The 15,241-nt window shown below is 33.1% G+C and overlaps 2 protein-coding genes across 2 annotated transcripts; both read right to left on the minus strand.

The window, feature by feature from the left end:
* Nucleotides 1-967: 967 nt before the first annotated feature.
* Nucleotides 968-3,576, minus strand: LOC124921679 (G-type lectin S-receptor-like serine/threonine-protein kinase LECRK3). The gene is made up of 2 exons (XM_047462368.1): nt 2,177-3,576; nt 968-2,076 (listed from the first exon to the last, which is right to left on the minus strand). The coding sequence occupies exons 1-2, from the start codon at nt 3,550-3,552 to the stop codon at nt 1,035-1,037; spliced, it is 2,418 nt and encodes an 805-aa protein (XP_047318324.1). The 5' UTR covers nt 3,553-3,576; the 3' UTR covers nt 968-1,034.
* A 453-nt stretch (nt 3,577-4,029) lies between these two features.
* Nucleotides 4,030-7,985, minus strand: LOC124921331 (protein adenylyltransferase SelO). The gene is made up of 8 exons (XM_047461975.1): nt 7,508-7,985; nt 6,761-6,870; nt 6,422-6,478; nt 6,043-6,342; nt 5,425-5,672; nt 5,022-5,328; nt 4,641-4,914; nt 4,030-4,461 (listed from the first exon to the last, which is right to left on the minus strand). The coding sequence occupies exons 1-8, from the start codon at nt 7,886-7,888 to the stop codon at nt 4,207-4,209; spliced, it is 1,932 nt and encodes a 643-aa protein (XP_047317931.1). The 5' UTR covers nt 7,889-7,985; the 3' UTR covers nt 4,030-4,206.
* Between the last annotated feature and the right edge of the window lie 7,256 nt (nt 7,986-15,241).

The raw sequence follows: 15,241 nt of genomic DNA on the forward strand, positions 1-15,241 counted from the left end.
GGTTATTTTTAACTTGATTTATTTTAATATTTCTACTTAATTGTCAATTCTTTTATGATGTGATAATCAAATTGTATTACATATTTCAGTTAATCCCATAATCCCATGTTTCATGAGAAAACTAAACACTTAGAGATTTATTGTCATTTGGTTAGAAACAAGTTTAAAAATGATTTATCACTCCGAAATACATTCATACTTCTTCTCAAATTGCCGACATTTTTTAACCAAGGCTTTTATTCTAAATACTTCCAATTTCTCATTTTCAAGTTGGGCTTACTATATTTGCATCAGGGGAGGTTGAATATGTTGTACTCATAGAGGATTGTTTCTTTGTCTGAATTTTCATTTAAAAACAAAACTATACCTTTAATGAATAAAAAATTTATTTTATGAATCATCCATCTCCTTCCCTATTCACTCTTAATTGAAGAATACTTTTACGAAATCAACAATTACCGACTTACACACAGAAGGTATCTAGAAAAAAAGTTTGCCACGTTAGGACTGTGTTGGGTTTAAGTTCAACCCAAAAATTATTTTTACCTTTTTTAAATAAAATAATATCAAAATACACTATAATTTTCTAATTTTTTAAATTTAATTTATTATACAATCCAATATTTACTTTGTTTCCTTTTATTTTCAAGCCCATACCAAAAAAAAAATTAAACCTAATCCGGAATCCAATATTAAAAACTCATGTCTGTGAAGGTTAGTTTGATTCTATACATTTGTATCATTTAAAAAAAAAAAAAAGCCTCTTATCTAATTTAGAAACTATACTGAAAATCTGATTTAACTATGATCACATATGTATACAATTATAAATTTGTAAATACAAAATGAATATCCAATTAAGAAATCAATCACCGATCAGACATTAAGTTGTGCATTTCCAAAGTTTCTATTGATATATTATAAGTCCAATCTCAATATGTCACTGCTTGTTAATGATCAATCTATCTCCACACAATAGTACTTATTAAAGATCTTTCCCAAACTTATTGTTGCATCCATTAAACTTGGAACATCTAGAACGAGCTATTAAATGAGCATGGATCGGGAGGAATGGAAACAGCGACGGATCCCTCTAGCATCTGCGACACTTTCTTCATCTCCGGCCTAAGCGAAGGTTCTTCTTGGATGCACCATAACGCAATCATCACAAACCTCTCCACCTTTCCAAAGTCATTCATGGCTTCCTCGTCATCTTCCACTAACCGATAAATCTTCCCATCTTTGAAGCAGTCGATAGCCCAATCCGATAATATGATCTCTCCCTCACACTTGGCTTTCTCATCCACATTCCTCCTACAACACACTATCTCCAACAACATGATTCCAAAACTGTAAACGTCTACTTTAATAGTGACGGGCTTCTTCTTGAACCATTCGGGGGCGACGTATCCTTTTGTCCCTCTTATCATGGTAGTGGTTCTAGATTGATCCGTCTTGAGGAGTTTCGCCAATCCGAAATCGCAAATTCTAGCTGTGAATGTTTCGTCTAGAAGAATGTTTTGTGGCTTAATGTCGCAATGTATGATTTGCTTGCTACATTCTTCATGAAGGTAAGAAAGTCCTCTTGCTATTCCGAATGCAAGTTGCACTCTTCTATTCCAACTTGGTCTCGAGTTTCCAAAAATGAAGCCTGCTAGAGAACCATTGATCATGTACTCGTAGACAAGCAGACGGTTATTCCCTTCGTCGCAATATCCTAGGAGCTGGACCAGGTTCTTGTGGTTTGTTCGGCTAATGGCACCCATCTCGGCTTTGAATTCTCTGTCCGTGCTCTCCCCCATATCCATCGAGTTTATCGTCTTAACCGCGATAATTTCTTCACTACTTCCATTCTTTAGCACCCCTTTGTAGACAACCGCGGAAGCCCCTCTTCCTAATTCATCCTTGAATCCCATGGTCGCTATTTCGAGCTCTTTGTACGAGAAAAATCTAAGATTATTCCTGCCTGTCGAATGTGGCCTGACTATCATGGTCGTCTTCTTCCTCTTAATGACCCAGAAGGTAGCTAAGATTAGAACAATGTTCAGGAACATCGAACTTCCAAATAACACTGATACAGTAAAGAACGGACCACGTCGTATACGATCTGTTCGACCATCGCCTGATTAACGTAAGTGTTATAAATCGATGACAAGCAAAGAAAAATAGAGAAAGACCTAAGAAGATTTTACCAGGAAGATCATCAGAATTAGGAGGTGTTGTTAAATTGGCTATTCTAATCTTAACCAAGGCTTTACCACCAAGAGAAGGGTGAACTTTTCCATTAGAAACAGGGCTCCTCTTCTTCCAGCACCTACCACTGTTAAAGATTACAACGTAACAATAACAATCACTCAAGCATGCCTCTCGGCACATATCTTCAGTAACAGGATTATAGAACTCGTAATCGTTCAGTGCCCAATTAGTGTTAGTCAAATCGACGAATCCAAAATTATACGACTCTTGTCCATCAGCATCGCAATCCTGCGGAACGAAGTTCGGTTTGCAGCCGCTCAACGGATCTTTTAAGTCGAACGGGGTGTACCCAGATGGGCACTCGCACGTTGGTCTTTGATCAGCTCCAACCACACAAATACTGTTGTAACCGCATGCCCCTGCCCCTTTGTCTTGGGTTATGCTCATGCATATATCCGAAGGAATGAATGACAAGACGCTCCAATTCATGGATCGGCCGGCTGCTGCATCGACAGATTTAGGGTAGACATATTGTCGTAGAACTCCATCGTAGTCGAGAATTGTTCTTAGGTAAAACTGGGTTGAGTTATTGTTGCTGTTTGATGGGAATGGATTCATCAATATTGTTCCATTCCTAGCAATGAGATAGATATACCCTGTTTCGTTGTATATCAATTGGAAGCCGCTGCCAACGGAATCACTTGACCAGTAAGCTGAATAAGCACCGTCAAATGGATAACTTCTTGTGTTAAGAACTAGATTTCCGTCAGTTTGCATATCAAGCTTAAATCGGCCGTAGGAGAAATTTGTGTCGAATAAACGGGCCACGAGTCTCATCCCTTGTGAAAGTGTCTGAGTGGGCAAGATCGTGTCGGTCGGCTGGTCGAAACTCTGCCACAAAGTGGTTGAGCCACTACTATTGCCAAGGATCACGAAATTGCCGGAGTCGAGCATGGCGGCGTTGCTTAGGCTACTTCTTGTAAGTCCGGCGGACCAGATCTGGGAGCCGTTAGGATTTGTAAGTTGGAAACTGTTACCTGTGAGCTCGATTTTGGAACCTTCAGGGGCGGGTGTTTGTGGGTTGGCTGACCAAACGATGGTTTTTTCGGGGATTTTGTTGAACCAGATGGAGAGAAGATAGCCGGCGGAAGGTCCATTAATGTTTTGGAAACCGAAGGCGAAGTCTCCTGATGGTGAGGTCCAATAAGAGTTATCGTTGTTGGCTAAGAGCGATGAACCTATAGCTATGACCTGGTTTGAAGATTGGGCCGAGCTTGAAAATGGCTGCAGCAGCAGAAATAGGAAACAGAGGATCAAGACTAGGGTGGGACTGGGAAGTGAAGAAGAGAGCGCCATGGTTGTGGCGATGGAGTTTCTGCTCTCCAGTCCAGTTTTTATTGCAGATCATTCAATGCACTTCAATGCACTGTGTAATTTTCTCTTCGGAAGACTTTGTTTGATAACAGTTGATCCATAACAGTGAGTCTTCTCATACTTGATTGGTCAAAACAAAATTTGACCCGAAAAATAAATTTCCCCAAGAAAATCATGAACACCCATCATATTGAATAACACCACAACGGTCAAAGCGTGTGATTTGGGTTTTGTTAAGAGGAAAACAAAGACCACTGTTACATACCTTGTTACCATTTTCACAGTTCTATTACTGACATTGAACTTTGTTAAATCGGCAACTTACATTTCCTGCAACTAGGCATGAGTAATCTCATAAACTACTGCCCCAATGAATGCCCTGTGGAATCCAAGTGTACTAAAATTGCTAAACCGATGATTTTGTTTCTCAAGAATACTGTCCGGGATACAACAACCATATCATTCCTAATAATTCATTCCACTATACCAAAAGTACTTACGAAAAATGTCAATGAGATACAAGGGGGCAATAACTGCATCATAAGTTACCATATTATAATAATAGTTATAACAAACTGCACCTTACAGTATACATATTTAGAGACACCGTGAGATCTGGGGTAAAAAAAAGAAGCTTTAAGAAGAGCAAGACAGCATACCCACGCCTGGCCGATAAGCCCAAGCAGGTGGAAGGCGTGCATATGTTTCCATCCCGGGCTGGTCATCATAAGGCCGTTCCATCACTTTCAGCAGCCTGCGAACCTCCTCGAAATTCCCTTGCTCTGCACCATCTATAGCACCCTGACATAAGTAATTTCTGAGGATGTACTTTGGATTCACTGCATTCATCGAAGCTTTCCTGTCCTCATTCGAAACACCACTAGCAGAGACCTGCACAACAAAACATTAATATTCTATATTAATTGTGTTCATTTGGAAACATCATTCCTGGCAGATTTTCTATTCAAACGAATGTCAAACAACCCTATATCAAACAAAAGCCTGAGTGACACATTATCAAAAAAGATGTTGACAGTTTCTCTACTGGATCGGAAACCAAATTGTATTACCTCATGAATGTAAGATTGAACCCAATTGGTCCATGCATCCTTCCTTGACTTCCCTATATCTAATAAGACAGCTTTCAATGGAATCAACAATTCATCTTCTGGAATACTAGGATCAGCCTTAATATTTGAGAGTAGCCGGAAAAAGTTTGTGTAATCAACTTTGTCAACAGCCATATTGTTTAGAAGGTCGCCAATTAACTGCTTATTGTACTTTGGCAGGCCAAGTTTCTTGGTCATGATTGCTTGATAATCGTCCATGAACTTAATTCCATATCTGTCAACATCCAAGAGATAGGGACATAGGGTGTAATCATCAGGCGACAGACATCAATAAAACTATTTATGCAACAAGATAAGATTATATATATCTACATCAACCACCTTTCCATGACGTAATTCGCCTCTTTATCATTCAACAGATTTGCGGTTGACAAAGTAGAAGCAAACTGCGCAATGTTCCATAAACCGATGTCAGGCTGATTTGCAAAACAATATCTTCTTCCTGGAAGGTCAGTGGTATTCGGTGTATAGCTTGGATCAAATGCATCCAAGAAACCGTAAGGGCCATAATCAATAGTGAGCCCCAAAACGCTCATGTTATCCGTGTTAAGCACACCATGAGTGAAACCCACACCTTGCCATCTCGACACCAAAGTAGCAGTACGCTCAGCAACCTCCACAGCCCAAGCTATAAAAAAATTAGTATTATCATCTAAACGATTAAAAGAAATCGCTAGAATCAGCAATAAGCCACTGAAACTGTCGTCTATATTTTGATTTTTACCTGCATATTTGTTTGAAGTAAGGTCTACTATTGAACCATCTTCTTCACCAATGCTGAAGGATAAACTATCACTCTTGCTCATGTTATCAATATGAGGAAAGTGATGTCTTATGGTATAATCTGCCAAAGCACGAACTATGTCGAGATCAACTTTCCCCCTTGAGGCATGTAACTGGTACGAACCAAACCGCAAGAATGATGGGGCAACCCTGCAAACTATGGCACCAGGTTCGTCCTTTGGGTTGCCACTGTGAAGGAACATTGTGAAACATGAAATAGCTAGCAAATAGTGAATGCAAAGAGTTTGGATATGTTGGGCCTTGTTTGATCTAGGGTTATTTGAATAACCATGTGATCTTTCCAAATAACCTTGTTTGTTTGATGTAGGTTATTGAAAATCAGGTTATTTGGATAAAAAGACATTAAAGGGTATAAATATATAATGAAAAAAACCAATTTAAATAAGGGTATTTTGGTTGATGATTTGAATGATGTGATTTATGAGTAGATTGTTGATTGAATAGTGGGTTATTTGAAATGAACCTCAGATAACTCACATCAAACAAGGCCTTAGTCTCTTTAAAGAAAAACATATATGCCCTCATTTGGAAAACATACTCGTAAAACATGTCCCTCCTGACAAGTTTTCCTGTCATGACAAGGCTCAATGCCCGGGTGGTAGGGATTCCTAAATGGTGCATTGCTTCACTACAGAGAAATTCACGTATACTACTACGAAGAACAGCAAGACCATCGGCAAACCGGCTATATGGGGTCTTCCCAGCACCCTTCAGCTGCAATTCCCACCTTTTAGATTTGGAATTCAGAACCTCTCCCAGTGTTATTGCCCGACCATCGCCCAACTGCCCAGCCCATACACCAAACTGATGTCCTCCATAACATTGAGCATAAGGTTCTCTACCAGAATCAAAATTATCATCAATTAGCCAACAATTTTACCATATGGTTCACAGATAGAAACCAAGATGTCACTTACGATCCTGCTAAAGGTGATGCTCCAGAAAAGATGAGGGGAAAATCAGGTCTTTCAAATCTGAAACATGATATATCATCAGCACATGATAAAATAACCCTATTTGGAAACACTTTTTTATTCTGTTTCTGTATTTGGAAACGTAATTTTTTCAAGGACAGAAACAAAAGTGTTTTAAATGGGGGCCAATATTCCCGCTCAAGGAACTTAACAGCTCTTGGTGTTAACAAAATATTCCATCCCCATTTCCCAAAGTCGAACACAACTAACTAACTTGCATAACTTGAAAGGCTTATTTTGACTCATAACCAACTGGAACACACAACAAAAGGAATTGCTTACTCCTTTGGATCTAAATCAAGCAACTCTGCAACGGATTCTGACCATGCAACAAGCTTGGGATCTTCCACTTCAGCAGATGGGGACACTTTCGTGTAACAAGATCGAAAAACCTGAACGACGACAAAAGGGGTTTACTTCAAACTGGACACGAAGTTGCTCAATGACAACTAAAATTGATTAGCATCGCTACGGACAATTCTACAACACGTGTTGAGAGATATAGGGTATGGCTCAATGAAAAAGTCATGAAACTTGGAATATGAACTCAAAGTTCAAAAAATCATGATCAATCACACCTTAGAAATGTGGACATGTACAGTCTACTGTTACTAACAATTAGCAAACAATATCAGATCCACTACTCAACTGTACCATATCATCTACAAGGTTAAACTTCTAAGAATTCTCGAGTAAAACCCCCATATCCAAACTAATAGATGAATATACAATGAGAGAACACAAGTACATATTCGACTTGAACTCGCACCTCTTATAACCAGAGAAGTAGTAATAACATGCTATGTTGTAAGTAAGTTTTTATCATTAGGGGAAATTTTCTGATCTTGATACAGATGCATCAAATAGGGAAGTACTTACTAAAGAGAGGAAACACTAAGAACCTTAGAAGAATATGTGGATCAATTCAATCAGTATACAATATCCCCAAAGATAATTATAACACTGCCTTCATCAAGAACATTATCTTTCATTTCATTGTACACTACAGAGAGATAGAAGTACACCAACCTGTCGAGGAATATTATCAGTACTCGGGTCAGCAGGAAGCTCTCTGACGAAAGAATTTTCCCAGTTAAGATCTTCAAGAGTCGATTTTACCCTAACATCACCCAAGCTCTGATTTTTCAAGTCATCTGCGATAGATTCAACCGATGAGTTAGCGATGACTGACCCAGAATCCATTGGGATGCCTCGAGAATAAGTGGAAAACCCGCTGAATGTCCGCAAACGTGATGTCTTGAGATTGGAGGCGCGAAACAAGAAGGTCAGCGGCGATCTTGAAGCAGAGATGGAGAAAGAAGGCGGTGGTGGTATACAGAGAGGTAGAAAGCGCCGGGCGGTGGAGAGAGATGAAGAGAGAGAAATAGAACCCGGGAAATGGGAAAGCATCGCCCTTTTTATACGTCGTCGAACGATATATGTTAATCGGAGCACCGGCGGCGACAACCTTCCCTAGCGGTGCTTTGGCAATGATTTGATTTTTTTGTTCCTGTAAGAGGCGGTCTACATTTGTTGATGGTCTGTCATGACACGTGGCAACATCCTAACATCATAAACCTTTTAAGTACGCTACTGTAAAGAGACGGTCTTACTCTCTTGTTGGGTTTTTGGACACGTGGCAAGATCTTAGCATCATAAAACGTGTAAATATAATTCAATTTTATTTTGACTTTTTGTATTTTATGGACATGATTATATGAACAAATCAAAATATTTAAGAAAAATATAATTTTATTGCATAAAATATAAAATAAAAACTTCAAAACTACTCAAATGTAACAAATAATGTTAACTAGGTAACAAATTTTATTTTTACTTACAATTTTTTTATTATATTTATTAAATTTAATTAGGAATTAATAATATTCTATTTTATAAATGAATTTGTCAAAATATATAATTTTATTTATATAGCTACACCATATATATATATATATATAAATTAAAAATTTGTCTTATAAATATTTGAATATAATGGCAATGTTTTAAAATATTTTATTTAAATTATCAAAAAAACAATTTAAAAAATGTAACCTGTAAATTTATATTTTAAAATATTTATTTTATAAGTTTAAATAGATGACTAAATTATTTTGAGATAAAAATAAAATATTTTAAAAAAATTATTATAAAAAATTTATTTGAAAATTAAAATAATTTGTATTATTAAAAATCAAATCGTGTCTCGTCAAAGTTTGACTATGTTAAATTTAATAAATTAGTCTTAGATCAATTTTTGACTTTAATTACAAAAACAAACATCTAGCAATATAACATCTAAATTAATGAGTAATATGAGAATAAAATAGAAATTCAATACGAGACTATTTATTATTTCTTCAATTAAATCTAAGGTTATTTGTTTGATAATTTAAAATAATGAATTGAAGTTTATATAAAAAGATTGTACTTTTTTAATAACTTTTTTTTAATTATCTCTTTGAAAAATATGTTTAAAGAAGTGGAAGATTGTAGTTTGTTGCGGAAAATTATTTAACATTGAGCATTTTGTTTATTTATCTATTACTTAAATTTGAGTTAGTTTGATATATTGTTTTATTTGGTAACACTCTCTTTAGTCGGATCAGATTTATCGTCACATTTTGTTTTTAGTTTTAATAATATTTGAAATCTTTAATGTTTATGATTTAGAGCCTATTATGGAACCCAACTGATATATAGTGAGTTATGTCGGAGTCTATTGTTAGCGGTTAAGAGTGTAGAAATGGACCGTGGTTTGAGATGTTGGACATTTATCTTGCTTTTTGACTTGAAAAGAATCACATTACGTTCATTGAATATTGTCGTCTATAGGTACATATCCACAAATTAAAGTTACGATATATTTAAGAAAAAATGAAAATAAAATTTGAAATGAACTGAAAAAAAATTAAGTGAAAAAAAGTTAAATATAACTAGAGATAATTGAATCCAAAGTGTAATTTAAAATTTTTGTTACACAATTAATATATCTATTATTATTTTTTCAAAGTTGTTATATATAAACTTGGTAGATAATAATTTTTTTTTTTTTTTTGCATTAGTTACCTACCAATATAATCAAAAAAAACTCTAACAATAACAATGAATACCTAACTAGTCTAATTATAATCACATCAATCCTTTCTCTCTATATATGCCCCCAAAGTATATCACGTACAAGCTCAAATAAATCTCTCTGCAAATTATTGCAAGCTTTTTAATAGATTTGATTTTCTCTGGCCCGCCCATATATATATATATAATAAATCGAATGGACTATAGTCGGCTTAAGCCCAACGTCCCCTCACCCTCGCGAGTACATCCATTTGTATATTTGTTTAATCCATTAATCAATAAGATTTTTTCGTGCTAATTTTTCAATTGTTTTTTTTTTCTGAATGTAAAATTTATTTTTTTTCGTTAACTTAAACGATTCTTAATTATATCATTTTGTATTAATTTTAAAAATAAAAAAAGTTATTTTTCATTTATCATCTATAGGATTTTGAGTAAGGTTGGCAATTTGAAATCGTTCCGCGGTAAACAAATCGAATTACCCCATTTGAGATGGTTTTTCCCCAGTTTGACTGATAGTTGACAAGAGATGGGACATAAATGATATTTGTGTCCTCCACCCCGAACACTTTAAACACAATTATATATATATCAAATTATTAATATATTTATTTATTCATTATATTTTATAAAAATTTTAAATATAATATTTTATAAAAATATAAATTTTTAATATATTACAATATATATTATATTAACAAATTCGTTTATATAATTTTTTTTAAAGAATATATTATAATTGTTGTTCAAGAGGATTTCTTGAAATCGAACCGAACAAAAATAATAGTAAAAAAACATTTTTAAGTAAAACGGGATGAGATGATAAATACATTTTTCAACCTTTCTAATTTTGAGTAATTATTGTATGAGATAAACTATATAGGAAACTGATGTGGACCAGGGTTCATTTAATACTGCTAACTCTTTGAAGAAAATGTCAGCCACAGTTGAAAATTAATATATTGAATGAGAAGTTTCTCAAATACCGTTTAGGAGATGGAAAAAAATAAATCTCAATATGTATTATGTGGACATAAAATAGTGAGGAAAAAAACATCAATATTGTCAAGTCCTAGTAATAAATGAAATGAATAATATATATAGACATGAAACGCACCTAAAAGAGAGGAAACAACATTAATATTGTCAAGTCCTAGTAATAAATGAATGAACAATATATATAGATATGAAACGCACCTAAAAGAGATCCGGGCGTTTATATTAGCTTCCTAAATTCAAAAAAAATAAAGTAATTTTAACCGAGCAATCCATTTGAGTTGATAAGTGTGTGGGGAGGGTAATATGTAGCAAAGCTGAAGAGAACGACATCTTTAATTATATTAGACAAGATTGTCAACAGAAAAATGCAATATGCAATTGTAAATGTTTCGTTAGGGAGGTTACTTCATTACCAAACTACAAAAATTGGATTTACCAACATAAAACTTATCGTCAGCAATAATTTAGCGTCGCTTTTATTGCCAAAGGAAATTTATGCGCCAGCATATTTGTTTTCCAACGCTTATATAGCGATGAATTTTGTAACAAGTGTATTCTTACATTGCTGTTTAAACTTTTAGCGACACTTATGTAAACGTCACTGATCAGTATTTGAGACTATAGTTTTTTTGCTCAAGCATTAACAAAGTCACCTATTAAATAATTATAACACAAAAAAATGGGACAACATATTAAGTATATATCCTGCAAGCACACTTAACCATTTAATCAGACGTAGAATTTGTCGCCTAACGAGCTCGAACCTAGGACCTTAGAGTGAATATCCCGGATTAAGTAGGTAGCCCACAAACACACTTAATCATTTAATCAGGTGTAAAATTTTTCAGACGCAAACACACTTAATCATTTAACCAGACGCAGAACTTGGCACCTGACGGGCTCGAACCCAGGACCTTAGGGTGATAAAATCTACCTTTTGTTACCACTAGGCTAGAAGAGAGTATAATAATTATATATGAAATAATTATAAACCATCTAAGTTAATTAATTTGATTAAACATTAACAATCAAATTTGTAATACACAAAATCTGAAACTTGACTATTTTCCCATTCCTTGACATCCTTCATTTTGATTAGTATAAATATGAAGAGATAGACATGGTATTATATCAACCTTAAAATTACCATTATCATTCTTTAGGAATGCAATTTCTCTTCTCAAACCCCGTCCAAATTAAAATAGCATTTGCTAGCTCTGACTTCATTCTATTTACTCGCTCATTTTGGAACTAATGTTTACATGATATTATTCTCTCTAATTCTTTTCATTGTAACTCAAATTTATAATTATACATCTGGGTTGTTCAAACAAAAAGAATCGGTCGTAATAGAGAAGTCCTCGATTCTCATTCACAACATTAAAGTGAATGAATGTGAGGTGGAGAAACATGTAAAAGTAGGGAAATTGCATCAAGAAAAAACATATATACATACCAACTTTGACAAATTAAATCTCCCTCTTTCTGTGGGAGCTTCAGTTTGAATGGACTTGTAACTATCAACTGATACTTTTATTTGTCTGTTTATCCGATACTTAAAATTATTTTTTTAAATGAATATTTAGTAAAAAACAAAAATATTAATTTATTTATTTAACACAATAATTTTGTCTTTTGTCATTGATATTTAAAATTACTAATTATCCCTCTAAATATAAGTAAAGATAAATCCATTATCAGTATAATATATACAAAATAAATCTGTGAAATCTACACATATTATATTAATATAGAAAACTAAAAAAAAATATCTATTTAGCATAATATTTTTTTAGTTGCAAAATTGTGTTATGTTATTTTACACTATTATTGAAGATGTTGATTTTGTTTATAAAATTATATATTATTATTGTTACATAAAAAACAATTAATATTATTATTAACAAAAAAAAAAAACACCTATCTTATTTATTTTAAAAAAAATTACTGAACTTAACATGGAATTAAAAAAATAAAGTAAAAAAATTTAAGTAATATTGTAAATGTACATTTACTGATATATAATCAATCCTCCTTATTTAGTGTAACAATTGAAAGTAGCCTACTTAAAATCAGTTAGGTTGGTTATAAGGAAATTGCTTTTAATATTGAAATATTGTGTCAAACAAATAGTGTTCATCTATTGTTTGAATACTTAACTCCTGCTAAGAAACACCATTAATCTATAATCTCACACTATTTTAATGAAAATGCCCAATCGCAAGTAGATTTATTCACATTAGTCTTTCAACTTTAAGAATGATTCAGATTTAAATGGATCATCAACTTTTTATCATCTTTTAATTTCTAGGTATCTAGTTTTCGTATTTATCCACTTTAGTTCTTAACAAGCTTTTGATCTTATCTTGTTAAAATCTTATTCTATGTTGTTCTTATCTATATGATCGCCTTATCTTTTTTGAAAGATTATATATATATAAGACCAAATGTAATATTATTCAAATCAATAGCAATAGGATTAGCAACAGTTTCTTAACCGTCGCTAATGTCATAAAAGTGTATTTTCAATATGTATCAAAGCGTCGTAAATAATGGCGATGGAAGATATACCGACGACTAGCCGCCGCTAATTATTCAGCGACGGAAATTTAAACAATATAGCGACGTTTTTTTATCCTCTTACTAATATATCTTTATTTAGGTCAAATAGCGACGAATAATTTAATTGTCGCTAGATATTGGTTTCTAACCTGCGATTACACATTATAGTTTATACTTGTTTCTTCATTACTAAAACTGTACTGATTTTCCTCATTTCCACAACAAAAACATCAACACAAATATCTTAAATAAAATATTGTTAATTAAGCATCTCCTAGCACTGGTTTCTCCAATCATATCCATACCGACTTATATTAATTGCAGAAATTTGTGCGTTGACATTTGTACTTCAATATATTAAGACGTTTTTATATAAAAAAACAAATTCGAAACATTTCGTCTCTCAGACAATTTTGTAACTTGACCTACCCTATATATTAGGAGAATTAAAGTGCTGACATTGTAAAAATTAAGTTTGTTCTGCTTAATTAATGGGCATTCCTCAATGCACTGCTATCTTGTCTTTTTATATTTTCAAATGTGATATTATCTTGGACTCATATTTGAATGAGAAATAACATTTCAAATGAATCAGTACTATATAGTTTGTGGCACAGCTGTCAAATTAACTTTCTTGTAGTGACTCGTCATATAACGTAATGTAAGTAGGGGAAAAGTAGTACTAATCCACTATAAACAAATTACCAACCCTAATAGTGCACCCTAGATGACCCTACATATCAATTTGCTTTTTCTTTTTTATTATGATAAGATGTATATATTTTAACTATTTGAGAGCAATATTCTTTTTAAAAGGATAATACTCATTTCTTCAATCTTCCCGTGTAGTGAACAAAATATTGATGAAAATTCTTTAAAACAATATTATAAAACGAGTTATGACTCAGTATTTAATTATAAGAGAACAAAACTCAAAATGAATAAAGTAGAAAAAATACAAATTATGATGCATAAGAGCAACTGCATCAACTACTCTAAATCTGAGTATCTAAAATACATTAAAATAACATAAACCTTCTTTAGCATCTCAAATTTTACAATTCTATTCTATAAAATTATAAAATATTCATTCCCTCCAAAATCTATTATTATAATAAGAGAGAAAGAAGGAAGAGAGAGAATAGTAGAGAAAAGAGAGGAGAGAAAGAATAATTAAAAAATTATAGAAGAGAGAGGAGAGAGAAAGAATTATTAAAAAATTATAAAATTTGTATTTGGTATGCTAAATTTAAACTAGGAGAGTCAAAATTTTAGAATTTTCTATTTTAGAATTAATGTTTAGATTAACTGATGTATGGTTTTTTTTAAGATTTTTTTGTTAAAAAATCTAATATATCATATATGGTTGTGTTTAGAATAACAGACTTGCTCTAAGAACCAAAATTTAGATCTATCAATACCAAAATCTTATGTGACCTGATCATTTGTGGGACTTTTTCAACCCACTGAAATTTATACACATGCCTTTTATTACTCTTCGTCTTTTCTCAATCTTATCAAGAAGTTTAAGTTGTAATTTAACAAAGTTAAAGTCTTCATTCTTATTAATCATGTGGTTTTACCAAAAAAAATTGTTTGTTCGTTCTACTATGAGTTCATTTCTCGTCTTTCTAAATGAGGTCCGGTCAGGCTCGATGGTTGTTGTCTGAAGATATCTTGAATCTCTTATCTATATGACATTTGATTGGATTAGGTTGTATTCTTCAGCCAAATAATTTTATATAACAATGTAACTTTTACAAGCAAACATAAAAAGGAATCAAGAATTGACACACAATGCAAGAGAGAATAGGTGAAGCAATAGCTAGGGGTCGACTATCATCAGCTTCTAGTGGGACACAAACAAACCAAAGATAAAAGTGATAGGACAAATTCCTTAGGTTTGATTTGATAAGTCAAGGTTTAGCCACAATACATGTTGGGACTTTCCTATATATATATATATATATATATTTAATTCTTCTCTCCATCTTTAAATCGAAATCAATGTTCACTTATAAATAAGCTCCGCCTCCTATCTACATTAATTATACAAAATATTTAATATGATAGGATTAAGATGTTTTGAAAAGATAGATTGTGTGAATGTTTTTTTGTATGGAT

The sequence above is a fragment of the Impatiens glandulifera genome, chromosome 1 (assembly GCF_907164915.1).
Source record: "Impatiens glandulifera chromosome 1, dImpGla2.1, whole genome shotgun sequence".
Lineage (NCBI taxonomy): Eukaryota > Viridiplantae > Streptophyta > Magnoliopsida > Ericales > Balsaminaceae > Impatiens > Impatiens glandulifera.

Coding starts and splice junctions, on each gene's coding strand:
- LOC124921679 (XM_047462368.1), bottom strand. CDS start 3,552: ATGGCGCTCTCTTCTTCACTTCCCAGTCCCACCCTAGTCTTGATCCTC. Junction 2,077..2,176: donor CCTGGTAAAATCTTCTTAGG/TCTTTCTCTATT, acceptor GTTCTTTACTGT/ATCAGTGTTATTTGGAAGTT.
- LOC124921331 (XM_047461975.1), bottom strand. CDS start 7,888: ATGCTTTCCCATTTCCCGGGTTCTATTTCTCTCTCTTCATCTCTCTCC. Junction 6,343..6,421: donor GCATCACCTTTAGCAGGATC/GTAAGTGACATC, acceptor TGATTCTGGTAG/AGAACCTTATGCTCAATGTT. Junction 5,673..6,042: donor AGGAGGGACATGTTTTACGA/GTATGTTTTCCA, acceptor GTTCCTTCACAG/TGGCAACCCAAAGGACGAAC.